The 27,124-nt window shown below is 43.2% G+C and overlaps 1 protein-coding gene across 1 annotated transcript; it reads right to left on the reverse strand.

Annotated features, from left to right (window-relative positions):
• Positions 1-640: 640 nt before the first annotated feature.
• ERI1 (exoribonuclease 1) lies at positions 641-26,497 on the reverse strand. Its single transcript, XM_082270995.1, has 8 exons — positions 26,255-26,497; positions 19,465-19,643; positions 10,937-11,038; positions 10,483-10,600; positions 5,560-5,643; positions 1,870-1,979; positions 1,378-1,492; positions 641-1,039 (listed from the first exon to the last, which is right to left on the reverse strand). The coding sequence occupies exons 1-8, from the start codon at positions 26,351-26,353 to the stop codon at positions 800-802; spliced, it is 1,047 nt and encodes a 348-aa protein (XP_082127121.1). The 5' UTR covers positions 26,354-26,497; the 3' UTR covers positions 641-799.
• Between the last annotated feature and the right edge of the window lie 627 nt (positions 26,498-27,124).

Genomic DNA, 27,124 nt, shown 5'->3' on the forward strand with positions numbered 1-27,124 from the left:
CGGTGTATAACACGCACACATCCTTTACCCCCTATATTCAGGGGGGAAAAGTGCGTGTTATACACCGATAAATATGGTATATATTGAAATATTTATTATTTTTTGGCAATTACATGGTGTGGGTGGATTTCTGCCAGTCACAGGCTGTGTCACGTTCCTCCTGCCTATGTGTCTTAGAATAGGAGGGAGGTGAAGCCTCCATCAATCTACATGTAATGTGGGGATTGAGGTGGGAGGGAGTGGGCTGTCACTTACCACTGTGTATACACCCACATGTGTGACTCTAGGTCAATGGGCTGCTCATATGTGAGAGGGGAAACGCTCAGCATAGAAACTCACTAAAAACTGAGCATATGCAGAGCTGCCAACACAGCAGCAGGACCAACCAGGTTTTTTGCAGCATATGAATCTCATAGTGACGTGAAGTGAGTATGAACAGCATTTGATAGTTTTTTATGTTTAGGGACACTTTAAACCTTGCCTTGTGGGGCAACCCCACTGCAAGAAAGGATTTTTTACTTTTCACAGTTTCACGTTTCCTATAAAATAAGCATATCAAATATATTTTGTGATGATACCTTTACATGTGTGTCTAGAAATTTTACTAAATGCCAATCTCTACTAAATTTTTTGAACTGAAATTTACATTTTTATTGCTGAAACCAGTAACACTTGTCCATAAATACCAGATTAAAAAGCCACCATGGCATTTACAGTTTGTAAGTCTATACAATGAAAGCAAACAGTTCTTAAAAACATTTAAAGTGCTCCTAAAACTCTGACAGAAAAACAAAAAAGGCTATTTTAACTGTGGATTCTGCGGAATTGCAGCCCCTTCAAATGGCAGGGAACTGGACACAGTCATTAGCTGTCCTGTGTGCATTCTCTCATTCACTCGAAGTTCACAGCCGTCTTGAAGCATATGGATAGCTATTCTGGCAATGTTCTTTGAATCATCCAGGCCACTGTGAAGACGCCCAATGTAACTCATACCCAGCTTCTCCAGCATCACTGTTAACTTTGTCTGATTCCTTGGAACCTGCAATAAAATGCATGACTTTAATATCAATTTGTATACCTCCAAAATTTATTTTGACATACTTTTCCAAATATGCTTCACTATGTAATTGTTCTTACAAACACTAAGTTGACAATTGCGTAAACCAAGAATGCATTGCAAATGAAGCAACTATCAAAGAGTTAAGCTTCTTTAAAATATTAAATCTCATTTGCAGCCCCATCTTTAGAATTTAAACTTCAGTAGGCTCTAACACTTTGAAAAATATTAGCAATCAGATGTTAGAATTTGCAAAAGCCAGAGTACGGGACAAGAGGAATATCAGTGGTTTTTCCAGTTGAAGTCGACGCTGTACTAACCTTATAAAAATTGCCATAACACTTGCGAATGTTGATCCACTTCTTTGCAAAGCGAGGGTATTTAATCCGACTAACACGGCACTGCATATTTAGGAACTTACTCATATCCCATGACCTGCAAGTTCATGAAAACAACATTTACATATTACAGTACGATAACTGGACTCGTGGTTAGGTGGATTAAAGCTCAGCAGACTATATAATACCACTTCACTGATGGCATATTTTTAGGTTATGAAATAAAAATTAAAAACTTAAGTGACCAATTAAGGGAATGTATAGTGTTTTTTTTGGATCAGCCAGAAAAAAAAAAAAAAGTAAAGAAAAGAAAAGTATTCAGATAAATATGAAGTAGTGCATATGATAATTTTGCATTCTCCAAAAAGCCTGAAAAGTTTAAAAATTATTCTCACATTACTCCTGGTATTCAGTAACCACAATTCTAACACTCACGATGATATGAATGAAAAAGCCACGATTCTAGCATCTTACCCATCAGTCAGTATAGCATATTTATACTTCGTGCCAAGCTCTTTTTGCCTCATCCAATCCACAACACTTTGAAGAACGACAGGAAACGTATCTGCTTGATCTATAATATCCTGTAGATTGAAAGCAACATTTATAACGATTTAAAGTTCAATTATATATATTCTCGATCTATATATAATATATTGCCAAATGTATTGGGACTCCTGCCTTTACATGCACATGAACTTTAATGGCATCCCAGTCTTCGTCCGTAGGGTTCAAAATTGAGTGGGCCCACCCTTTGCAGCTATAACAGCTTCAACTCTTCAGGGAGGGTTTAAGAGTGTGACTACAGGAATGTTTGACCATTCTTCCAGAAGCGCATTTGTGAGGTCAGGCACTGATGGGAACATGAAGGCCTGGCTCACAGTCTGCGCACTAATTCAGCCTAATAGTGGTCTATCGACTTGAGGTCAGGACTTTGCGCAGGCCAAGTTGCTCCACCTAAACTTGCTCATCCATGTCTTTATGAACCTTGCTTTGTGCACTGGTCCAAATCATTTGGTGGAGGGGGGATTATGGTGTGGGGGATTATGGTGTTTTTCATGGGTTGAGCTTGGCCCCTTAGTTCCAGTGAAAGGAACACTTAAGACGTGAGCATACCAAGACATTTTGGACAATTTCATTCTCCCTACTTTGTGGGAACAGTTTGGGGATGGCCCCCTCCTGTTCCAACATGACTGCACACCAGTGCACAAAGCAAGGTCCATAAAGACATAGACGAGTGAGTTTGGGGTGGAGAAACTTGACTGGTCTGCACAGTCCTGATCTCAACCTGACAGAAAACCTTTGAGATGAATTAGAGCGCAGGCAGATTGCGAGGCAGGCCTTCTCATCTAACATTAGTGCCTGACCTCACAAATGCGCTTCTGGAAAAATGATCAAACATTCCCATAGACACACTCCTAAACCTTGTGGACAGCCTTCCCAGAAGAGTTGAAGCTGCAAAGGGTGGGCCAACTCAATATTGAACCCTACGAAGTTCATGTGCGTGTCTCAATACTTTTGACAATATAGTGTATCTCTATCTACACACACAGCTAGCAAAAGTGTCTGTCCCAAAACAGGCAAGGTCACAGCAGGGGAAGATGAGATAGCATCAGCCCAAATCCCTCTAGAACTTTAGCAGCAACTGGCACCACACTCTCCAGCTCATCTCTGTGGCCAGTAAAGCAACCATATTTGCTGACATTGCACCAGAGAAAGGTCCATCTGAGCTTGTGATGAAAATGTGTCCCATGCATGAGCAGTAATGTGTATCTCCAGGCTCATGCAATTTATTGTCCCTCCCCTGCTCCCGCACCTCCAAATGTTTTCCATTACTTTGACTCCAGGTATGCAAGCCACTGATTCTATTTAGCTTTCATTGAAATAATTAGTCTATGGGTGCACCTACGTTTTCCTCCAGCACTGTGAATGTTTCATAGGCATGTTCAATAAAGACACTAGAATTTAAAATGGTTTGTTTGTGATCAGCTTAAAGTAGAACTTTTACCCGCGCCCCCCCATTTGGATAGAGCAAGGAAGGGTTATAACTCCTGTCAGATTTGTTTTTCGCCATCTGTGTCCTATTGTGGAGATTTCCCTTCACTTTCTGCCCCATAGCCAAACAGGAAGTGAGAGGAAATCCCTGCAAATTAAGGGAATTCCTTGCCCCCCCCCCCCCCCCCCCCCAAGATCACCATAACTAGTGCCCTTATTGTAAAATTTCCCCTCTATTACTTTTCTGGGGACAACTCACATTTTTTTTTTTTCTTTCACTTTAAGTGCTAAACAGGACAAATGGAGAGTGTGAGTCTCCTAAATGGGGGCACAGACAGCAATAAAAACTGACAGGAGTTCTAATCACTCTCCACTCTATCCAAAACTAAAAAAAGTTTTGCCTTTAGTTATACTTTAAGTACATGTTTGTATATTGCTGTGACATAGATGAGGATCGGATCACATTTTATAGCAAATCACTGCAAAAAAAAAAAACAAAAAAACAGGTAATTCCAAGGGGTTCACATACCTTTTCTTGGCACTATACATACACACGTACTGTTGTATACACGCACGCGCGCACACACACACACACAAACATACTGTATATGCGCGCGCACGAGGTGAGGTCCAACGCTATTAGTCCACCACAAAGAAATTTGTTTATTTCATCATTTACCACACTGAATACACACTTCCAATTAAATTATGTAATAGAGCTAAAAAGATCAATGGTGTCAGTGGGAAGAAATTGCTCATTGCTTGATGAACCCCTAGCAACCTCTGGAGGAACCCTAGTTGAGAAACCCTGGTGCAGGTGTTATATTAGGACAGCACTTTGTTTAAAGCGGAACTTTACCCATAACAACTTGATAAAAAAATAAAGTTTTTAAGCAAGGAACATACATTCCACATTAATAATTATGCTACCAAAATTAGTGTGTGCTTTAAATTTCCTCCAGCTTTGCTCCCGTTTCTTCTTGCTGGAGGCTGCCATTTTGCTGAAGCCCAGAGTCCCTGAGCAGCAGTAAATCAAGAAATTGAACTAAACCCTTCGATTTCACAGTTTAAAAAAAAAAAAACAGTTACATTCCTGAAATGCTGGGATTGCAGAGTGTCACATTTGCTTGTTTCATCAAACTATCAAACCACCAAATGGCTTGTGTCATAACTGATCGCATGTGCAGCACCTTGGCAATTGCAGATCAAGCAGAAGCAGCTTTCTTGGCTGTAAAGGACAGGAGGGTTTAATTCTGCTTTAAGGCTCAGCTTCAACAAATTTGGCAGTGCCTAAAAAAATAGAGAGCAACTGAGCATGTGCAGAGCAGGGTGAGAATGCATTACTGGATTTTAAACAGGACAGGCACTTATTTTTAATGTTTTACATAGCTATACCTGCAAAATGGGCCATCCTGAAGTGATCTAGCAAGATCTAATTTTATGAATTTTAAGTTCCGTTTTACCAACAGGGCACTCTTACCCCTTTTATGCCTAGGCCGATTTTCAACTTTTTGAATGACAATTGCGCAGTCATGCAATGCTGTACCCAAACAAAATTTTTATCATTGTTTTGAGAAAGATAGTGTTTTCTTTTAGTGGTAAACACCACTGGGTTTTTTATTTTTTGCTAAACAAAAAAAGCCTGAAAATTTTGAATGGAAAAAAAAAAAAAAAAAGGTTTTTGTATCGGTTATAAAATTTTATAAATAAGTAATTTTTCTCCTTCACTGATGTGCGCTGAGGAGGTGGCACCGACAGGCATCACTGGTGAGAAGGCACTGATGATCAGTGCCCTGATGTCAGTGCAGATGTCACCACTGAGGAATGCCACTTTCCCACTCTCCTCTTGCACTGTAAACATGAGGAGAGGAATGCTGATAACTGGTATTTCTCATTTAAACTGATCAGCTGTGATTGGACACAGCTGATAACATGATAAAGAGCCTACGTCATAGGCTCTTTACCGTGATCGGTGATGCGCTGTATCCGAAGGACACCACGCACAACCGATCGCCGCGCACCCCCATGGGTGCGCATGTGCAGCAAAAAATAGGACGATGTCAGGTGACGTCCTCCCAGAACAAGTGTGCTCCCGCCCATCTGTCATTTCCCTATACAGTGGGCAGGAAGCAGTAAGATCAGAATGTTTAGCTTCTCTTACAATTTTACCTGAGTAATTCCAGTCAGATTAATGCAGAACTGTGAAAGTTGTGGCTTGATTTCTGGCCTCACATAACGCTGAAAAGTATCTTCCTAGAGATAAAAAAAAAAAAAAAGTTGTGGTCATTAAAGGAAAATTATCACAATTCCAAGTTTACTGTTAATCTAACTGTCATGACCATAACAAAAACACCCAGATAGTGAGCAGTGGTGGCAGACTTGTAGAACTTAAAGGAGCCCTGTATTAGAATAGTAAAAATGTCAGACATGGTCTCATACAATAGAGAGAAACCAATTATGGAAACTTGATTCTGTATGGTAATGTAGATCAATTTTATTGTCCAAGTGAACCTATTAAAAACCCACAAACAAATACACATGCAGAAGTTATCTTCATGAAATTAAAGACAACTTCCATAAAATTTATAAAAAACACATATCAAAAAAAACAATTAGCAGAATCAAAAAACCATGGTTGGGAGAGGAGGAATCAAACTCATCTGGACAAAAAAAAAAAAAAAAAAAATTTCTGGCAAAAAGTACCGCAGACAAAGCTGCTCTAGGTGGACTCCTGGCTAGTCACCACCAGACAAAGGTGCAGGCTAACAGGGTCTTTCCACTCTGGGAAAAACAGATGACAATAAGAAAAAGCTACACATCCACCAGGTTATCTTTTTCTTGGTAAAAAATAAATAAAAAAATAAAATAAAAATGTGGGCTGCAGGTTACATTCAGCATCTCACCACATGCTATACTTACCTTCTTTAAGTATTTTACCCTATAAAATATCTTAATCACAGAGATCAGAACTCAATGGTGGAAGGACGTATGTAAAAATCCCTACAAAAATGACTGAACTTTAACATACAGCTCCTGGTCAATGATTGCAATCCGTTGGGCTCTTCGTCATGTGACTGCTGTGACAGCCAATCACAGTGATCATATCACCACTTCCTTCCAGCATTAACATCTTAAAGTGATATGGTTTACACTTCGCATCCTTCTTTCATGCTACATGTGGAACAGCTGAAGTCAAAGTACTTGTTATCTAAATTCCTGTTAAACACAAGCCTTCTAAAAATTAATAGGCATTTTAGATGTTTTGTAGATTAAAGATAGTTGGTTTTAGGGGATGCTTTTAATTCAGTGTAACAAGGAATTTGGTTTAACCTGTCCAATGTTGTGGTCATAAGATACGAAAGAAAGATGCAGGTTAAACCATGTCACTTTAAGAACACAGCATGGTAATTAGGTATTTACATACATACTTCTACCCAATCACTGACACACTCTTAGATGATAGGGTGTAAAATGAACAAAAGTAGGAAGGGTAGAGAGTAGAGACTCGTCGTGAAGTGAGGCGAGACCCTGAATGTAACATACAGGCCAATAAAATATACAATTAACCACCATGGCACTGTTGAGCGCTGTGGTAGTGCATTAGGTCTTCCTGTCACAGTAACTGCTTTGCCCATACCAGAGTCATTACACCCAGGATCTGCTGATGTTAATGCACAGAGAAGCTCAAATCCTCCTCTTCTGGGGTCCCCTGCTGGTGATCTTGGCTCCTCCTCTTCTCCAGGTGCCCCTAAGCGGTGTGTGTCTATGGAGTTGCGCTTCATACACACACAGCGGCTTGGCCCCACCCCAGCTTCCTTCTCACAGATTTTGACAGCAGGAGGCAAGTCCCAGTGTGAAGTGGAAGAGGGGAGATCCAGTCATGCACAGCTCTGGATCGATTGAGGATTTAGGTAAAGATTTACCTTAAGGCTGGGTTCACAACTCCGTGCAGGGCAGCTTACAGCAGGGGTCCAGTGCATCCCTGTTCACCGCTTCAGGTTCAATTTTGGTCTGAATTCGGACCTGAAACAGACCAGAAAACGCACAGGACTCATGTGCAATTCACTCCGAAGCCATACCGGAGCTGGGTGAACCAGCTTCATTGAGAGCCGGTCACAGGCTCCAGACATGCAAATTGGATGCAGGGAAAACACATTCAATTTGCATAAGTGTGAACCCAGCATTACCTTTTGACTTTAGAACCACCTTAAAAAGAACTCAAAAAATTGATGTGCATCAATGCCTGAAACTTTGCATTACTGATAAAAAAAAAAAAAGAAGTCACATGTCAAACATAGTATTCTGTAAATATTACTATAGATTGATGTGCATTATAAGAGCAATTTTAGCACATACAATATAGCCTGATAATCCATCATATGACTTTAACCTGTTCTCACAGGTGAACTGCCCAGAAGAACACTGCAAGATACTTGCAGAAGAGTCTTTCTGCTAATAAGCCTACATACTCCGAACCAGGTATAAGAATACATTTTCAGTATATAATACTGACTTTTTCTTTACTGTACCTCAGCCAGCATAGAATACTGGAGTGAGAGGCACATGCACTAATGAGGAACAGAAGGCCCTTTAACCCACTGACATGCAAAAGTCAGTACAGAACTATAAAGAAACAAAAAAAGGTGTGACTTGATTTGGGATGGAACTAAGAATTCTGCTTCATTTCCATCCCAATATGTAAAATAGTATACTAATATAGCTACAACAGGGATAGCATACTTTTATGAAACACTTTTATGAAACAAACTGATGTCAGTACTCCTTACTACCCACTTCCATCTCCGGAAGGTTTTACCCCCTTCATGACCAGGCCATTTTTTGCTATGTGGTACTGTGCTACTTTAACCGACAATTGTGCGGTTATGCAACACAGTATTTAAATGAAAATATCACTTTTTTTTTCATACAAATAGAGCTTTCTTTTGGTGTTTTTTGATCACCTCTGGGTTATTTTTTAATTATATAAAAACGGAAAGACTGACAATTTAAAAAAAAATAAAAAATATTTTTTACTTTCTGCTATAAAACATATCCAATAGATAAATAAAAAATCAAATCGCCTTAACAATTTAGGTCAAAATGTTTTCTGCTACATGCCTTTCGTAAAAAAATATAAAAAAATCCCAATAAGTATTTATTGATTTGTTTGCATGAAGGTTATAGCGTCTACAAACTATGGGACATATACTGGAATTTTTATGGGACATATACTGGAATTTTTATATTACTAACGGCAGCAATCTGTGACTTATAGAGGGACTGTAGGCAATCGGATTCTGACACTGTGGGAACTAACTGATGCTGACAATCCCTGCCTTCTAGATTGTGAGCTCTAACGACCAGGGCCCTCTAGTTCCTCCTGTTTTGAACTGTATTGTCTTCCCTCAAATTGTAAAGCGCTGCGCAAACTGTTGGCGCTATATAAATCCTGTATAATAATACAGTGATCAGTGCTAATAATATGACACTGGGCAGGAAGGTGTTAAAATCTAGGGCAATCAAGGGGTTAAATACTAACGTGTGTGTGTGTGTGTGTTGCTTTTACTGGGGGGGGGGGGTGATCTAGTTTTTTTTTTTTTTTCTCCCCAGGGAACGAAAACCACAACTAGATCTCCTGTCACTGATCACCGCTCTGCGCTGTTTACACTCACAGGAGCTGTTGTGTTCCGTGAAGCTCAGAGCCGATCTTTGCGTGCTGGCAGTCAATCACTGGCCAGGACCCGGTTATTGGCATGTGCTGTGGCGAATCGCAGCACAACCAGGCAGGCGCACACGCCCCCTACCCATAAATGCAGAATCGCGTATAAACACACACACAATTCTGCAGTATATGTACAGTGCATGGTCAGTAAATGGCTACTTATGTTAATACAGGATGACCCCAATATACACAAAACATGCACTGCACATTTAATGGTTGAAGGACGACGGTCACTAGCATTTGCTATATATTAATTGTCTAGTGGAAATTTGTTCTGGCAGCACAAATATGTGCTCTGGGAGCAAGTATGGGAGTACAAGCCCATGTAAAGATGAGGCCAAAATATTAAATGGAAAAAAGTGTGGGGTACTCAAAAAAAAAAAAAACTATAATCCTCTCTATAGTTGCAGCATGGGTCGATACTGCAGCTGTCCCCCACTGCCATTAAGCCCAAGAACTGAGCGATTATTATACTGCTGATCGCTCAGTTCTCAGGTCTACTTTGAGCAGAAAGGAGTGTGTCAGTTGCTGGAGGGCAGGGCTGTACAGGGGGTGGGAGTGGCTGGCTCAGGCTCTACAGCCCCGTACACAACAATCAGATTATCGAACGATCTGTCGTACGTTTTTTGTTGCATGCTAGTTTGATGTGGAAAGTGAAGAGGTTATTTTCATACGAATTTTCCCGTACGACAGAATTCTACTTCAGAAGTGATGTCATGTGTTGGATTGCTTTGTATGTGTTATTTCGTCTCTGAGCATGCCTAGTCTTGCTCTTAAGATTTTTTTCAAACAAAAACTGTACTATTTAAAAAGGAAAATCGGACGTTGTGTTGACGTACGATAAAAGTTTTATAGCCTGCACATCCAGTTTTTGTCGCCCGAAAATCCGTAATCGGCTGTCGAAAGCACCATACTAACAATCCGAAAATCTGCAAATCTTTCGTTGGACGAAATTTTCGTTTCGTGTGTACGGGCCTTTAGCAGTGCGCTAAAGTCAGAAACCTGAGCAACTCCTGACATTGTCGGGATCCCTGCAAAGTCTGAAGAACCTCTGTGATGTGGCTAAAGCCCACTGTCAGCTCATTCTGAGTCACAGAGTGCACAAGTGCATTCCTGTGACCCACATGAGAAGTATGACAGAACTTTAGCCATACTTCTCTTTTTAGGATAATTGATTTTAGAAAGCCATCTTTAAGAATAGTTTTTATATAAAAAGGATCAGGGCGGGCAACAGTTCACAGAAAAAAAAAGTTAACATATCAAGCTTATGTAAAAGTAGAAAATATCCACACAACACCTATGCGAGTTACAATCAGTGCAAATTCCTGCAGTTTAGATTGCCACATGCTCCAGAAACTAGGTAAACTCACAATTTCTAAAGTCCTTGTGTTCAGCAAGACAATGGGGAACTCTATAATCTCATGGACGTAATCTGCTGCATTACCATCTTCACAGGTAGCTTCAAAATCAATTATGCAGATATAGTCATACAGTAATCCCCCGCTACATCGCGGTTCAGTTTTTGCGGTCCCGGTAATTCGCGGTTTTTTTTGTAATGTTATTTTACTATATAAATCATTAAAAATGAAATATTTTTGTGTTTTCCATAGCTCTTGCTATGTCTCTTAGTATCTTTTATGTGTTTAAATGAGTTTCTATTGTTTTAAAAGTGTGTTTAAAGACCTTAAAATGCTTCTACACGTACAGTGACAGTAAAATAATCATGCCTACAATGCATTTTAATAGGGTTTTCCTATTTCGCGGAATTTCACTTTTCGCGGCTGGGTCCGGAACGTAACCCCCGCAATGGAGGGGGGTTTACTGTAATATGTATCAGTCTCACTGGAGTCCTTTGATAAAGTATGAGTGAGTTTCTGCTTCTTATAGTAATTCTTTAGACGTTTCCTGAGAACATCCTTCACTCCTCTGTAACAAAAAGAAAGCAAAGAAAAATTATATTGTACCTCAATAGGCCTAAAGAATAGAAAGGAATTGTGATCTTGTCTGTGAGAAACCTTGTAAAAAGCGGTAGTAAACCTTGCTTGGTCATTTTTACATACAGGTAAGCCTATAATAAGGCATACCTGTATGTAAAATTAATATCTCCCTAAACGTTCACCATTTAGGAGATATTCACCCTGCATGCAGCCGGTGACCACACAGCCGGAGCGCGCAAAGCTGGAAAAAAGACCAGGGGGAAGATATCAGTCCTCTCAGCAGTGACAGCGCGCTGCGGGAAGGCTTCATTCTAGGGTAGTATTCCAAAATGTGCTAGTATGCCATTCATACTAGCACATTATACAATTGCCTTACAGGTGTTTTTTTTTTTTTTTTTTTTTTTTTTTTTAACAGCTGTGGTTTACAACCGCTTTAATTCAGTAATACCATCCGGTGTCTTGTTGCTGTGCTTAATCTTGTTTTATTAGGTAATATCAGGGCTGTGGAGTCGGAGGAAATTTTGGGTACCTGGAGTCGGAGTCGGCAAACAATGCACCGACTCCGACTAAATTTAGATTGGAATTAAAAAAAAAAAAACAAGTTTAAATGTCCCAATTCACAAAAAGTTATAATTAATGACTTAGTATAAGGAAACTTATAATTGAGGAGGCCAAATGTAAAAAGGAAGAACTACAGAAAGTTCTGAAAGGACGTTTTGTCTTCCTTAAAATGGATGCATGCAGACGTCACAGAGTCAATTACTTTGCTATTAATGTTAGATTTGTGGATGAAAATAAAACAACACGGACCCTCGGATTAAAGGACACTCAGGCACATCACACCAGTGATTACCTTCAGAAGTTAGTGGAGGGTGTTCTAATATATATATATGTACAACCTGCAGGAAAAGGTTAATGGACACTGGACCAAATTTCTGAGCAATCCTCAACTGTGTACAAGTGTTTCTAGGAGAAATTATGCCATTTCATAAGGCCCCTTTCACACTGACGGACGGACTGATCAGGTCCACGTGTCAGTTTTTTTAGGCAGACCCGATTGGACCCTCGATTGCCCTCTATGGAGCGGTGGATGTCAACAGACATCCAATCTGCTAAAAACAGACGAATGGGAATCCGTTCCTCATCCGTCTTGTGGATCAGATGACAGTTGGATGGAAAATGGCAGGCAGCCGGTTTCCATCCGACAGCCCATAGAGGAAAGCGGTCTGTGTCCTTATCAGCGGAGTGGACATGGACCTTGCTGAGCAGGTGGATCTGCTCGCAGACTGACAGTGTGAAAGGGACCTAAAAGGTGGAGACAACAAATATTGATTTGTTTTAGTTTTTTTGTCTTGTTTATGCACTTTGTAAGTTGTTAATTGATAAACAAAAAGTATTCATTTTATTTTTCGAAGCATCCCAACTGTTAATTTTTATTTATTTTTTTTAACCCAAGCCTAAAATCTTTGCACAGTACTGTATATTTTAAAAAGGTTTTAATAAAATAATTAAAAAAAGATAAAAAAAACAGAATTAACCCAGCTTTACACTGCTCCGACATGAAAGTTGCGTAAATTCCGATCAGACTTTGCCCTGTAACTTCATTCCTACTTTGATACACTCTGTGGCATTGAAGTCGTTTTAAAGTCAGACCAAAGTCGTGCAGGAACCTTTTATAAAGTAGAAGCGACTTGTGTCGGTTCAGTTAAGATGGCTCTCATTACTGAATTTGACATGTCATGCGACTTGTGCTCTCACAAGGCGGATCCCCATGTAGTACCAGTGATAACCGGGCCTTAACTCCATAGAGTGGTAGAAAGTACCATAACTCTGATCTGCCCCTTTTAAAGGGTTACTAAATCCACAACAGTAAAATCAGTCTGCATATGCAGTAAAGCATTCTCGTTATACTCCATGTGGAACCTAAGGGGTTAATTCTTTGCATTGTGTAAAAAAAGTTGTTTAATCCTCCCATTCTTTTACGGTCCCCAATCCATCTGCTGATAGCACAGCCTTGGAGACGCTCTGCACATTTTGGTGTGTATTGCTAGACCGTTTTTTTGGGAGGGTGCATGTGATCAGCACAGGGCCAATTAGCACTGTCCAGACAAAGTCAGGGGTCCTGCAGCCTCATAGGACAGTCAGAGCAGAATGAAAACTCCTCCTACAAGCTTTACCCAGTGCTTGGCCAGACACTGATAGAAGTCACTGCTCTAACTGCTGATGAGAAAACTGAATTTGGTCTTACTGTAAAAATCCTTTTCTTTGGAGGTTCACTGACAGACACAGCTTCACGTCTTCAGACCATTGGATATGCTGTCTCTTCAGGAGTAGGACTAGGTGGAAACCTTTTTGGTTATGCCCCTGGGGCAGTCCCAGAGAGTATACCACCACTTCCTGCTGTAGGACTCCAGTTTGTAACAAGCAGTGTCAGAAGAACAAATAGCTCCACCCCAAAAGAGGGAGGGGTGGGTGCTGGGTCTGTCAGTGAACCTCAGAGAAAAGGATTTTACAGTAAGACAAAAATCCAGTTCTCTCTTTATTTCACTGACAGACACAGCTTCAAGTCTTCAGACCATTGGGATGTCCCAAAGCAGTGTCAACATGAGGGTTGGGGAAAAACAAAAACAAAAAAACCACAGCAAACGCAGAATTCCCAACAAGGCTAAAACATTAGCCAACCAGGCAACAACAGGAGTTCAACTAGGAAGAACTGGAGCTCACCACCAGGAACAATTTTCACCCTCAGGAAGCAGAACCGCAGCATGCAAAATTTTGCAGCCAAACGCCTCATCCGAAGATGCAAGTATATCCACCTTATAAAATTGTGAATGCGAGTCCAGACAACCACGTAGCAGCCTGAACCACTGACGCCTGATGACGGAAGGCCCAGGAGGCAGTAAGCGCCCTTGTAGAATGTGCTTTAACAGGGAAAGGTGGAACTGTACCCTTAATGGAGTAGGCCTGCACCACCAACTGCCTGATCCACTTGAAAATAGTCGCAGCAGATACAGCCTTCACCTTATGAGGTCCATCCGTAAGAACAAAGAATCATATTTTCTAATCGGTTCAGACACCACCAGGTACACCTGAATCGCCCTTACCACATCTAAAGAATGTAAGGCAATTTCCTTAGGATGCTTAGGACATAGGGGCTGTAGCACAATGTCCTCATTCAAATGAAACCCAGAGACAACCTTAGGAAGGAACACCTGACAGAACCGCAACACCACTTTTTCCCTATGAATCACCAAGTAAGGTGACCGACAGGACAACGTAGCCAACTCCGACATGCGACGTGCGGAAGTATTAGATACTAAGAAAGCCACATTCTGAGACAGGAATTTCTCTTATATTTTCTAAAGGAGGCTTTTGAAGCACATAGAGAACCAAAAATTGAGATCCCGCAGGGGTACCAAAGATCACATCGAAGGAGCCAGGTGGCAAACTCCCTGCACAAAAGTGTCAACCAAGGACTTCGCTGCCAACGGCTTTTGGAAAAAAAAATAGCCAAAGCGGAAATCTGGCCCTTGTTGGTGCCCAGAGCCCAACATTGATCTACACCCAATTGTAGAAACTCCAACAGGCGAGATACAGAAAAGGAGCGGGGAGAAACCCCCTGCAACTTACACCAAGTAATGTACGCCTTCCTAACCTCCAACAGTGTAGGCATCACCGACTCTGACAGCCCTCTGTCTTTCAGCACCTGTCTTTCAATAGCCAGGCCGTTCAAGCCAGGATGGAAGATCTGACCCTGAGACAAAAGCTTCCAAGGGACATCTGATACCAGCCTTACCAGGCCTGCGTACCAAGACCAGCGAGGCCAGTCTGGTGCCACCAGAATGACTCAAATACCTCAATTCTGTGTAGCAGTCTCAGCAGAAGTTGTACTGGAGAAAAGGTGTAAATCAGACGATACTGACCCCAAAGGGCCACCATCTGTCAGAGGATCCCGAAACCTTGACACAAAGCTCTGCTCCTTCCTGTTGAGACGAGAAGCCAGCAGGTCCACATCGGGGGTCCCCCACCTAAGACAAAGTTGATGAAATACCTCCGGGTGAAGAGACCATTCTCCCGGATCCAACGTCTGCCGACTGAGATAGTCCGCTTGCCAATTCTCTACCCCTGGAATGTGCACAGCAGAGAGGACCGCAACATATTCTGCCCACCTCAAGATCCTGGCCACTTCCTGGGCCGCCAGGGCACTCTTTGTACTCCCTTGATTGACATATGCCACAGCCGTAGCATTGTGCGATTGTATCCGTACAGGGCGCCCCTGTACACGATTCTTTTAATGAGACAAAGTCTGACCACCCAAATTTCCAGGATGTTGACTGGCAACCTGGACTTCTCCCGAGTCCAGACACCTTGGGCCGAACACACTCCCAAGACACCTCCCAATCCGGACAGACTGGCATCTGTGGTGATTACAGTCCAATACAGGGGGAAAAAAAGATTTTCCCAGACATAGGACCAGGGAGCAGAGCTATCGTAGGAGAGACTCCCTTCAAACCTGGACTCGACAGGATCAGATTGTCCAACGACAGCGGATCCTTGTTCCATTTGATCAGAATCTCCCTTTGTAAGGGTCTGGTGTGGAACTGTGCAAACGGAACTGCCTTGAAGGTGGAAACCATCAGCTCCAGCACATGCAAGTCCTGAGTGATGATCGATGGTTGGACAACAGGAGCCGAACAGCATCCTGTAGCTTCAGAAGTTCAGAAGTCTGAGAAAAAAACAACCGGGCTGGCGCTAAATCCAGCGTCAGACCCAAGTAGTCCAGCTTTGTGGAGGGAGACAGTGCCGATTTCTGAAAATTCAGTGTCCACCCGAATTCCTGCAGGGTGCGCACCGTAACATCCAAGCCGGCTTCTACAGCGTCCAGGTAACCCAGTACCGCAATCCCCTTCTGCCGTAACAAGGCCAACACTGGGGCCAAAACCTTTGTGAACACCTGAGGAGCTGAGGCAAGACCAAAGGGTAACGACACAAATTGAAAGTGCTCATCGCCCATGGCAAAACGAAGAAAACGCTGATGCCAGACATATATTAGAATATGAAGGTAAGCGTCCTTAAGATCGATAGAAGCCAGCAGATCTCCTTGATGAAGGAAAGCTACTACTGTGCGGATGGAATCCATCCGAAATTTATGAACCCGCCCACAGTGGTTCAGAGCCTTGATATCCAAGTTCGGACAAACCTTGCCTTCCTTCCTGGAAACAGATTTGAATGAAAACCTTGGAAACTTTCAGACTCTGGAACTGTCACAATAACTTCTTTTGCTAACTGGTCCTGCACTGCCCCGTAGAGGCCCTGTAGCCACTCTGGAGACAGGCGCAAGTTGGAAGGAAAGAACCTTGCCGGAGGCAAGGACCAAAACTCGATCTTGTAACTGAACGGAATCAGTTTGTGGACCAATTTGTCCTGAATAAGCAAGGTCCACAGATCCGGAAACAAACAAAGACGTCCCCCCACCCCCGATGCGGGTGAGGGTGCCCCTTCAGGCTGGGGAAGGATTGTCTGTGGAACTAGAAGTGCCCGCTTTGGACTTACCATTCCAGGGTCTCTTGGAGCCTCCCGCAAAGTTACGGGTGGATCTCTAGCCCTTTTCCTGCGAGCCAGACGGACAAAAAGGCCGCTTGTGAGGCGAAAAGAAGGGACTCCACATACGGCAAGGTTCCTTGTCCTTAGCAACCTGCGGAAGTAATGTACTCTTACCTCCCGTTAGACCCGTAATGATCTCTACCACAGAGGCACCAAACAAATGGTAACCTACAAAGGGAAGATCAGTCAGCAACCTTTTAGAAGCCTGGCCAGCCGACAAGTACTTCAACCACATCATGCGGCGAAGGATCACCCTCATCACAGAAACCCTGCCAGCCAAGGGGGCCGCATCACAAATATACTGTAACCCTTGAATCACCTGATCCACCAGGTATGCCAGCACAGAAGGGCGTTGACTCCCCTCCAAATCTTGGCACAAAATCTTAGCTCATTCCATTAGGGACTGGGATACCAAGGTGATAGCAAACACCGGTCTCAAAATGTAACCAGCCACGGTGAAGAGGTACCAGACCAGAGCCTAAGCTCTGTTGTCTACGGGGTCCTTTAAAGATGGGGAATACTCCACCGGCAAAAGTGTGGCCTTACTTAGCCTGGCAAACCTGAGAGTCCACCGACTGTGGAACTGTTAGTTTCTTCAGAAGAGACTCCTCAAAAGGGATATCTCCTAGCAAAACGCTAAGGTATTCCAACCATGCGTTTCGGGGAATCCCACTGACTAGTGACAATCTCGTCAAAATAGACAGGAAAGGGGAACACCTTAGTCACCTTGGAAGATTTGCGGGTGTCAAATTGGACCTGCGTCGCCGAGTCCTCCAACTTTAAAATTTCCCACACTGACACAATTAGGGCCTCCACCAGCGCTTTTTCATGTGCAGCTGCAGAGGACGACTCATTGTCACTATTAGAGCACTCCGCGTGCGCGGACACAGACCCAGTGGGCTGACTATCGTCCGATGTGACCAAACCCACCTCAGAATCTGAGGAAGCAGAAGATAAAGGTGAACGCGGGGGCGCTTCTTGCCAGGTCTCATTTCTAGGGCCATATCTACTTTGGCTACTAGCGACTGCAGGGCTGCCGTCATAGCCGCCAGGGTAGACCGAGACCCAGAGGGTCCTGTAGCTTTCAGGAGTGAATCGGGTGGTGAAACAGGCTCCATGAATACAAAGGGTTAAACGAAACAACGCTGCTCAGCAAGAAAAAACATTTTTGTTGAAAAAAAAATGAGGCCCGCTCCCTTCCTCCTTTTTCCCTGCTGGTGCACCAAAAGAATCAGCGCCCCCGTGGCACTTTATACAGCAGAGGAAGGATAGATACCCCCAGAGACTCACCATCCGAGCTCGAGAGCGCCAAAACGATCTGCCACACTGCTGGAAAGAGGAGGAAACGCTGACCTGACACTAGAGGCCCACGTAGCCTCAGCACTGCATTAGACTACAGAAAGATGGCCACCATTGAAACTATGGGGAAACATGGCCACTGGACTACACAAACATGGATGCTGGACAGATGCGAGCACCAACTTGGGGGGAACCCCGCAAAGGAGAAGGGGGAAAGACAAGGGGGAGGAAGGACACAGGAGGGGGCCTACTATCCCCGGGGGATGGGTCAATGACCACCCCAGCAATTCCGCAGGAAAGGATGGGGACACCACTCACCATACCACAGTCATCAGGCGGGCGCCACTCCCAGCAATCCACTGCACCATCTTGGAATGGGGGGTGCTGCGGCCTTAGGCGTTTCACTCGCCGGTGAGCCCCCGTCCAGTGGGGCTATGTTGCAGGCAACCTAGTGCTGAGCCAATAGTTGGGTCGTGCTCGCAGGCCAGACTGGGAAGACCGTAAGGATCTAGAATATCCAGTGCGTCGCCCAGTCCGGCTGTTGATTGTATTTCCACAGGAACAGTTGATTGTAGTTCACACAGGAAAAAAAAGTAAAACATTCCATTTAAATTGGAAAAAATGCCAGAACCGCAAATCCCAGCCAAGAGCCAGGTCCTTACTCCTGACTAGGCAGAAAAAAACTGGAGTCCTACAGCAGGAAGTGATGGTATACCCTCTGGGACTGCCTCAGGGGCGTAACCAAAAAGGTTTCCGCCTAGTCCTACTCCAGAAGAGAGACAGCATAATACCCAATGGTTTAAAGACTTGAAGCTGTGTCTGTCAGTGAACGAAAGAGAAAAGGTATTTAACATTTTAAATTTACTAAATTAATTGCATTTCCATGTTCTGTGTACTGTGGGAGACCAGATATAGTGAATGCAGGCTCCTGTGTTTAGTAACACTTTAAGGCTCCTGAACAATACAAGGGTTGCAGATATAAGTGAAACATATGATTTTCTTCTCTACCCCCCGTATTTCAGAATACACTTCATTCATAGTGCCGATCCCATCTTGCCTCCTGCACATTTCTATTGCCCAGTCAGGCTGCCCATCATAGTGACGGGCCACTTGTAAAATAAAGGGCTGAACTTAGTAGCAAGCTTTAACACTATCTGGAACTGCCGGAGCTATGCCTGTAAACTGTCTGGCAGTTGGACATGATAGCTTTGTGGATGCTGCAGGTGTAAGCAAGCACTTCTAGGTGTCTGCGTTTCTAGGTGTGTGCAGCAGTTTTTTTTTTTTTTTAATGAACTGCCTGGCTTATGCATAGCCTGAGGGCAGCAGGGCAGGTTTCAACTTTCCTGAAGTCAAAGGACTGAGGCTAAAAGTAAGGCAGGACTAAACACCATATGGTGCCTGCTTGCAATGTGATTTTTTTTTTGGAAATCACATACTCAAGTGATTAAACTTTCACTATTACTGAGACATGCAAACTATCAAGATATTTAACAGATGCAGCATTTGATTTACCTAGTTTCTAGTTTCAATTCTGTAAGCTTCGCCCTTAGTTCATCTTTACTCATTCTGTTCACGCATCCATTTGCAATTGCAATTTCTTTGTAGACTGGGTCACTGAAGTCACTCCCATGAGATTTTGCGGAATGGTTTGTACCGTCCTCTTGCCCATCAAGTCTACTATTCTGTTTGACCTAGAAATAAAAGGTAATATCTGATCTGTAGAGATGGATACATACACACATACATAAATGAGCTGAACGATTCTGGATAAAATGAGAATCACAATTTGCTTAGAATAAAGATCTTGATTCTCGGTGGGATATCATCTTTCACATTATACAAAAAAGTTAGGCTAACTATACTATTTAATGAATAAAAAAAACTAAAAAGTGTATTTTTTCCCAAAAAATTGTGTTTGAAAGACCGCTGCACAAATACGGTGTAACATAAAATAGTGCAATGACAGCCATTTTATTCTCTAGGGCAGTGATGGCAAACCTTGGCACCCCAGATGTTTTGGAACTACATTTCCCATGATGCTCATGCACTCTGCGGTGTAGCTGAGCATCATGGGAAATGTAGTTCCAAAACATCTGGGGTGCCAAGGTTTGCCATCACTGCTCTAGAGTCTCTGCTAATTATATTATATTATATATATATATATATATATATATATATATATATATATATATATATATATATATATATATATATATATATATATATATATATATATATATATATATTTGTTTGGGGGTTCCAAGTAATTTTCTAGCAAAAAATAATGATTTTAACTTGTAGGCAACAAGTGTCAGAAACATGTTTAGTCTTTAAGAGGTTAAACTGCCCTCACTTACAGACGGAAGTTCATTCCTTTGATCTAAAAGAACAAAATGATACATGGTAAAATGTGTTTATAGTTCTCTCCCAGCCTTGGCAATGTTAAAGCGGAGTTCCGGCCACAGGGGTGAAATTTAGCTAAAAATACCCCCGAGACAGTCAGGGCTAGTACATTCCACAATGGATAGCCTCTGTACTGTCCCGGGTCGCACTTACCTTTTAGAATACTTACCTTGAAAATTTCTTCTCCAGCGCTGCCATCTCGGATGTGGGCAGCTGAAGCCAGCGCGTTTTCTTCTGTGTCCTCTTCTCCCAGAATGCGCCTGCACCGGCCCCGCTCGTCACTTCCGGTGCGGGCGCGTCATCCCTCCACAGCTTCTGGGCATGCCCAGAAGCTGTTTAGCAAGGAATGAGGTGCCACACCGGAAGTGACGAGCGGGGCTGGTGCGTTGATTCCTGGGAAAGATGACGTTCAGCTCCCAGGAATCAATGCAAAGAGGAAGTGACGGCGCGGGCAGAATAAACTAATTTGGTTCAGATGGTGTCAAGCGTGTTTGGCGGCAACCATGTGAGGAGTACAAAGACAAGTGTGTCTTGCCTACAGTCAAGCATGATGATTGGCGTGTCATGGTTTTGGGGCTGCATGAGTGCTGCCAGGACAGGGAAGCCACAGTTCATTGAGGGAACCATGAATGCTAACATGTTCTGTGACACACTGAGGCAGAGCATGATCCCCTACCTTCAGAGACTGGGCCGCAGGGCAGTTTTCCAACATGATAATGACCCCAAACACACCTCCAAGACGACCACTGCCTTGCTAAAGAAGCTGAGGGTAAAGGTGATGGACTGGCCAAGCATGTCTCCATACCTAAACCCTATTGAGCATCTGTGGGGCATCCTCAAATGGAAGGTGGAGGAGTGCAAGGTCTCTAACATCCACCAACTCCGTGATGTCATCATGGAGGAGTGGAAGAGGACTCCAGTGGCAACCTGTGAAGCTCTGGTGAACTCCATGCCCAAGAGGGTTAAGGCAGTGCTGGAAAATAATGGTGGCCACACAAAATATTGACACTTTGGGCCCAATTTGGACATTTACACTTAGGGGTGTACTCACTTTTGCTACCAGTGGTTTAGACATTATTGGCTGTGTGTCGAGTTATTTTGAGGGGACAGCAAATTGACACTGTTATACAAGCTGTACACTCACTACTTTACATTGTTGTCACATTAAAAGAGATAGAACATTTTTCTGTACCCTTCCCCAGATCTGTGCCTCGATACAATCCTGTCTGGGAGGTCTACAGACAATTCTTTGTACTTCATGGCTTGGTTTGTGCTCTGACCTGCACTAACTGGTGAATTTACCACAGGTGGACTCCAATCAAGTTGTAGAAACATCTCATGGATGATCAGTGGAAACAAGACACACCTGGGTACACCTGGGTACAATTTTGAGTGTGGGTGTGAATACTTATGTACATGTGATTTGTTTTTTTTAATAAATTTGCAAAGATTTCAAACAAACTTCTTTACCATCTTCATTATAGGGTACTGTTTGTAGGATTTTGAGGAAAATAATGAATTTAATCAATTTTGGAATAAAGCTGTAACATAAAATGTGGAAAAAGTGAAGTGCAGTGAATACTTTCTGGATGCACTGTACATACACACACATGTCCAGTGGCCACTTTATTGGGTTCACCAATCTAGTTTGAGGGGCAGACCCCGCTTTGCCTTCAGAGCAGGCTGAATTCCTCACAGTATAGATTTAAAAAAAGGGCTCGGGGGGGGGGGGGGGGGGGTCTGGTTTCAATGCTTAGGGTTTCTGGTCTATACTGACTTCTGCCACATATTATATTTATGACACCCGCCTTCCCCTCGTTCTTACCTACAGGCAAGTATGTAACAAGGCTTACCTGTAGGTAAAATTATTATCTGCTAAATGTGCACCATTTAGGAGATATTTACCCTGTGTGCAGTCAGATACATCACTGGCGCATGCGCTCTGAAGGTCAGACATACCTTGTGCGGGAGTGATATCATCGCGGCTCAGGCCAATCAGCTGGAGCCTGTGAACCAGGAAGAAAAACTGGGGCAATATGTCAGCCCTTTCAGTGGTGACAGCATGCCCTGGGAGGGCTATGTTCTAAGCCAAGTATTTCATAATGTGCTAGTATACAATGCATACTAGCACATTATACAATTGCTTTACAGGTGTTTTTTTACAACTGCTTTAACCACTTTACCACTGGAGGATTTTGCTGTCTTACGTCCAGGGCACTTTTTGCGATTCGGCACTGTGCGAATTTAACTGACAATTGCGTGGTCGTGCGACGCCATACCCAAACGAAATTGACGTCCTTTTTTTCCCACAAACAGAGCTTTCTTTTGGTGGTATTTGATCACCTGTGCGATTTTTACTTTTTGTGCTATATACAAAAAAAAAAAAAAAAAGCGTAAATTTTGAAAAAACAACAATATTTTTTCACATTTTTTTTATATGAAATTCCCCCCCAAAAAAATGTAAAAATCTAAATTTTTTAAAAATTTTGACCAATTTGTTTTCTTCTACCTATGTTTGGTAAAAATGTATTGCGTTTACTAACTAAGGCAAAGATTTCTGTCATTTTTGGTGTTTTTTTTGTTAATGAGTAATGGCGGCGATCTGCAATTTTTTTTGCGGGACTGCGGCGGGCAGATCGCACCCTTGACTGACATTTGACACTTTTGGGGTTACCAGTGACATTACTGCAGTAATCAGTGCTATATATATGCACTGTTACTGTAAAAATGACACTGGCAGGGAAGGGGTTAATTTTATTGGAGAGGGAGGGGTTAATGTAGGCCTGGTGCTTACTAACGTGTGTGGGGGGAGGTGACTGAGTGACACAGGGACAGATCACATGTTCAGCTATGCTGAACCCTGCAATCTGTCACTTAGGAGATCCACCCGCTCTGTTTACACAGGCGGGCGGATCTCCAAACTCGATTCCCCAACGATCGGAGAAGAGCAGCGGCGATCGCCGCCGCTCTTCCCCTGGCCTGACTCCCGCTGTGACTGAATACAGCGGGAGCGAGCCTCCGGCGGCGCACGCTCCGCCCACAATGGGAGGAGCCCAGCGACGTAGGTCTACGTCGCTGGACGGGAACAAGCCACTGTGCCGCAGTAGAGGCACAGTGAGCGGGGGTAAAGTGGTTAAGCTGCACTAGGCAGTGGATAGGGATGTTTTCCTGCAGTGACTCTTTGCTTTACCAGACATGTAGTGAACAGCAGGCAGCAAGCCTTCTGAATGCTACACAGTCAAACACCCCACAATTCAAGAGCTTGTCTGCAAAAATGTGGCTAAAACTGCATTGCATTGCTTCCTCATCGTCTGTCAGTAGCCTCTGAAACGTGATCTAATGGTGGATAAGGCTTTCAAGGAACTTAGAGATTCGGATGCATGCATTTACAGAGCAGGTGGGAGCCACAACGCAAGGGTAGGTTTGACTTTTCCATGAAACTCAGCTTTAAAAACAGGGTGGATAAAAAAAAAAAGAGGATTTTAAAAATTAAATAAAATTAGATTTTTTTTAGATTTCAATTGGATTTTTACCAAATTTATTTTAATAAAATGCTTTTGGAGTACAAATCTAGCTAAAAGATAGTTTTCTATTTAAGAAGATACATTAATAATTTAGTTTATTCCACATGAAATGGAGCTTAGTTATGTAGCATGAGGCTGTATATTCCGCAATATTTACATTTTTAGTAAACTCATTCAATGAATCCAAGCTCTGCATGCTGAGATAACATGCACTGCATTGATGCATTCACGCAATTTCACACTAACCACCAGCAAGAGAGTCCTTACATTTTAACCACTTAAGCCCCGTAAGATTTTACCCCCTTCCTGACCAGGGCCTATTTTGCGATTCGGCACTGCGTGACTTTACTGACAATTGCGCGGTCGTGCGACGCTGTACCTAAACGAATTTGACGTCCTTTTTTTCCCCACAAACAGAGCTTTCTTTTGGTGGTATTTGATCACCTGTGCAATTTTTTGATCATGCGCTATAAACAAAAAAAAAAAAAAAAAAGCGTCAATTTTGCAAAAATAACAATATTTTTCAATTTTTTTTATATGAAATCCCCCCCCCCCCCAAAAAAAATGTAAAAATCAAAAATTTTTAACATTTTAGGCCAATTTGTTTTATGCTACATATGTTTGGTAAAAAAAACAAAAAACGCAAAAAGCGTATTTTGATTGGTTTGCGCAAAAGTTATCGCGTTTACTAACTAAGGGAAAGATTTTTGTCATTTTTGTTGTTTTTTTTCAACGAGTAATGGCGGCGATCTGCGATTTTTTTGCGGGTCTGCGACATTGCGGCGGACAGATCGGACCCTTGACTGACATTTTTAGGGTTACCAGTTACATTACTACAGTTCAGTACTATACATATGCACTGTTACTGTAAAAATGACACTGGCAGTGAAGGGGTTAACTTTTTTGAGAGAGAGAGAGAGAGGGGGGTTAAGTGTGTCCCTAGGGGCGTGCTTCTTACTGTGATTGGCTGTGGCTACTGGTGTAAGAACAGAGATCAACGGTCCTACATAGTAGAACCGTCTGATCTCCATTCTTACACAGGGGAGACTGACAGGCAGCTTTGTTTACATTAGCCGCCTGCCTTTCTTCTGGCGTAACGGTCCATCAGGTCCGCCGGGCACACACGCGGCGGGGGGGTCCATGACCGTGCGGGAGCGCGCCTCCGGCGGCGTGCACTCGCTCCCTAGAGCTTTACAGGCTAGCGACGTAGTCCTACGTTGCTTTGCCTTTGAGGGGCAAGCGGTTAAGAGCACCTGTCATTTCAGATCCATCATGGCAGCGCCTGTTAGCGGGCATCCACTCACCTGATGCCACCACGTCCCTCACCTTGTTGTGTCACTGCCACATCACCAGCCATCCTATTAAAGTGAATGGGACTGTCGCGGAGTCAAAAGTCGGTCAGAGGAGGAGACGCTGCGGGACTGAGATGACAGTTGCTCTAAAAATTATGATTTAAATAGAGTTGACTTAAATCAAGCCTTTTTACTAGTGATTTAAATCGACTTGATTTATATTAAATCCACCCTCCTCTAAAGTGGTTATAAACCTACTCTGATAACTTGTAGCTATAGGTAAGCTTTTAATAAGGCCTACCTATAGGTATTGTAAATATCTCCTAAACTTCCATTGTTCAGGAGATATTTACATTTCATGCAGCCAGTGACCTTATTGGCTCATGCGCCCCATGCCATTTCTTCAGAGGCCCCATGCCATTTCTTCAGAGGCCCCATGCCATTTCTTCAGAGGCCCCATGCCATTTCTTCAGAGGCCCCATGCCATTTCTTCAGAGGCCCCATGCCATTTCTTCAGAGGCCCCATGCCATTTCTTCAGAGGCCCCATGCCATTTCTTCAGAGGCCCCATGCCATTTCTTCAGAGGCCCCATGCCATTTCTTCAGAGGCCCCATGCCATGACCGGCAGCTCCCGCGCGGCAGTGATATCACGCGGCTCCCAGTCGCATAGCCGGAGTCCACGGACCAGGAAGGAAGACGGCAGAAAATGGATGCGGTGACAAGGAGGGCTTTGTTTGGGAGGTAAGTGTCACACAATGTGCTAGTATGCAATCCATACTAGCACATTATGTATTTAATTTGCAGGGAAGAAAAAAAAAAAAAAAAGGAAGAGTTTACATCCTCTTTAAAAGGAATCACATGACATGTTTAGTCTAATGGTGTAAGAAAAGTGCTCTACTGGTCCTCTTTCAATGCAAATCCATGTCAGCTGAGAATCTACAGGAAATATAAAAATACAGAAGAGCAAACAGGGAAAACAAATGTCATCAGAACCCCTATACACACTAAGAAAAGCCACAATTGCTTCCTATGGGAGTGCCCTATGAGCCTAATGCCATATAAACACAAGACAGAGACATGTACCCCTCCACCGAGATCCACATTCTTCCACAACTTCCAGGCCAGATCATCCTCGTCTACATGTCCGGGGTCTATCGGTCTGTTCTCCTTCTGATCCTCCATGTGACAGATATACACCACCACCTGATTGGTGCCTCTCCTCTACAAGCCTTCTGACATCACCAGCAGCTCCACACTACTCCAGGGAACGCAGCCCAATGGCCTCCGCCGGTTATAGCAAGCACATTACACCCGAGTAGGTCCGGGGAGCCGTGACAATAGGAACCTCTCAAATATACCGAAACATATAACGCTTCTAACCGCAACTCTCGCCCTCTGCTCTTGTTTAGCCCGCTTCTGGCAGCGCATCGACATCACTTCCGGCCTACAGGTCACCGGTGTAATCTACACTGATAGGCTGGAGGCAACACGACTCAGAAGCCTGTAATCGCCATCTTTGAAATGGTGATGCATGTACTAACTAGGGGTATTCGGAATTGTGTTTAGCGCCCTCTGCCGTCATTGCTGTGATGAGAGCTTACGAAGCATCGCTGCTATTGCTCTCCTTCTGAAGAGACTTGTAGTTTGTCAATGACGTGCACAGGAAGATTTCTGGCCTCCCCGAGCTCTGTGTCACTGTCTTTTCAGTCTCTTAACCAATTCTGGACCCGAAGATTTTCCCCCTTAATGAGCAAGCCATTTTTTTGCGATTCGACACTGCGTTACTTTAACGGACAATTGTGCGGTCGTGCGACGCTGTACCCAAATAAAATTGCTGTCCCTTTTTCCCCACAAATAGAGCCTTCTTTTAGAGGTATTTGATCACCTCTGCGATTTTTATTTTTTGGGCTATAAACAAAAAAAGAGCAACAATTCTGAAAAGAAAAAAATATT

This window comes from Pelophylax lessonae (assembly GCF_965119305.1).
Source record: "Pelophylax lessonae genome assembly, chromosome: 1".
NCBI classification, from domain to species: domain Eukaryota; kingdom Metazoa; phylum Chordata; class Amphibia; order Anura; family Ranidae; genus Pelophylax; species Pelophylax lessonae.